Source organism: Hippopotamus amphibius, chromosome 10, assembly GCF_030028045.1.
Source record: "Hippopotamus amphibius kiboko isolate mHipAmp2 chromosome 10, mHipAmp2.hap2, whole genome shotgun sequence".
Lineage (NCBI taxonomy): Eukaryota > Metazoa > Chordata > Mammalia > Artiodactyla > Hippopotamidae > Hippopotamus > Hippopotamus amphibius.
In genome coordinates, this window is record NC_080195.1 from 103,069,789 (window position 1) to 103,070,855 (window position 1,067).

The following is a 1,067-nucleotide window of genomic DNA, read 5'->3' on the forward strand; positions in this document are numbered from 1 at the left end:
AACCAGATTCTTAGTTCTGAGTTAAACTCATTTATTACAACCCAAACTGAATAAATTCTTCCCACACCTAAGTGACATTGAGTAGCATTCTAAACCAAATAATTTTATGCCAAGGCAAGATGAGAAAAAGATTAAAAAATGTGAAATGAACAGCTTTCATTAGATCAGGCACAGGAAAATCAAGAGAAAACAGTCGCTTCATACTACGAAAGAAGCAGCAGAAGTCCATGGAGTTTGATTTTTTTGTCTTGGATCTTCAGTGTGATGATTAGCTGGAATAAGGAAGCTACAGGCCTCCCCAGGCAGGTCAAGATGGATGGCAAGTACTGAACACATGTGTCAGAGGGTGGCACCCACTGAAGAGAGGACGCAGAGGTCTGAGGCTGCTGGACAAAACACCGAGGGGATGAGGACCACAGGGCAAACAACCCAAGGGGCGGCATCCATAAGTGAGGAGGCTCAGGGGTTGGCAGCTGCTGGACACATAGCTCGGAGGTCTACAGGATACTGGGAGGCAGGATCCAGAGATATAAGAAGACCCAGGAAGAAAACTAGTTCCTAGGCAGGGTCTGGGCACATAGCAGCCTGAGGAAGTGCAGCTGGAAGTTTCACAGTTGCTGGGCTCACGGTTGGCAGGCTGGCAGCTGCTAGGTTCAGTGCAGGTCTCTTGGCTGTTGTTCAGGAGCCAGGTATGGTCTTGACAGCTGCTGGGCAAGCAGAGGACATCACTGCCGCCGCACACATTCGTAGAGCAGAGGGCAATGGAGGATGGAAAAGGAACAAGACAGGGACTTCTGAGGGATCCCAAGCTGTAGTTTCCAGAGCAGTAGTTGTGGCAAGACATAGTGAGATTTCAAGACCAGGCTGTGGTTGGTTGGAAAGAAGTGAGTATGTCAAGTTTCTCACTTGGCTTGCTTTCTTATATACCCTCATAAGGTGGTGATTCTCTACAGACTCTCTTCCTCCTTGTTGCTCAGACTCTCTAGCCTCCTTGAGGCTACATCAGAACTCTTCATTATACGCCAGGAAGTGGTGCCCCCACCTCCCATAAAACTGGATGTTCCCTG

General features: G+C 48.3%; 1 protein-coding gene across 1 annotated transcript; it reads right to left on the reverse strand.

The window, feature by feature from the left end:
• Window positions 1-307: 307 nt before the first annotated feature.
• On the reverse strand, window positions 308-844 carry LOC130829790 (keratin-associated protein 26-1). The gene has a single exon (XM_057696343.1). It carries the CDS (start codon window positions 842-844, stop codon window positions 308-310), a length of 537 nt encoding a protein of 178 aa, XP_057552326.1.
• Between the last annotated feature and the right edge of the window lie 223 nt (window positions 845-1,067).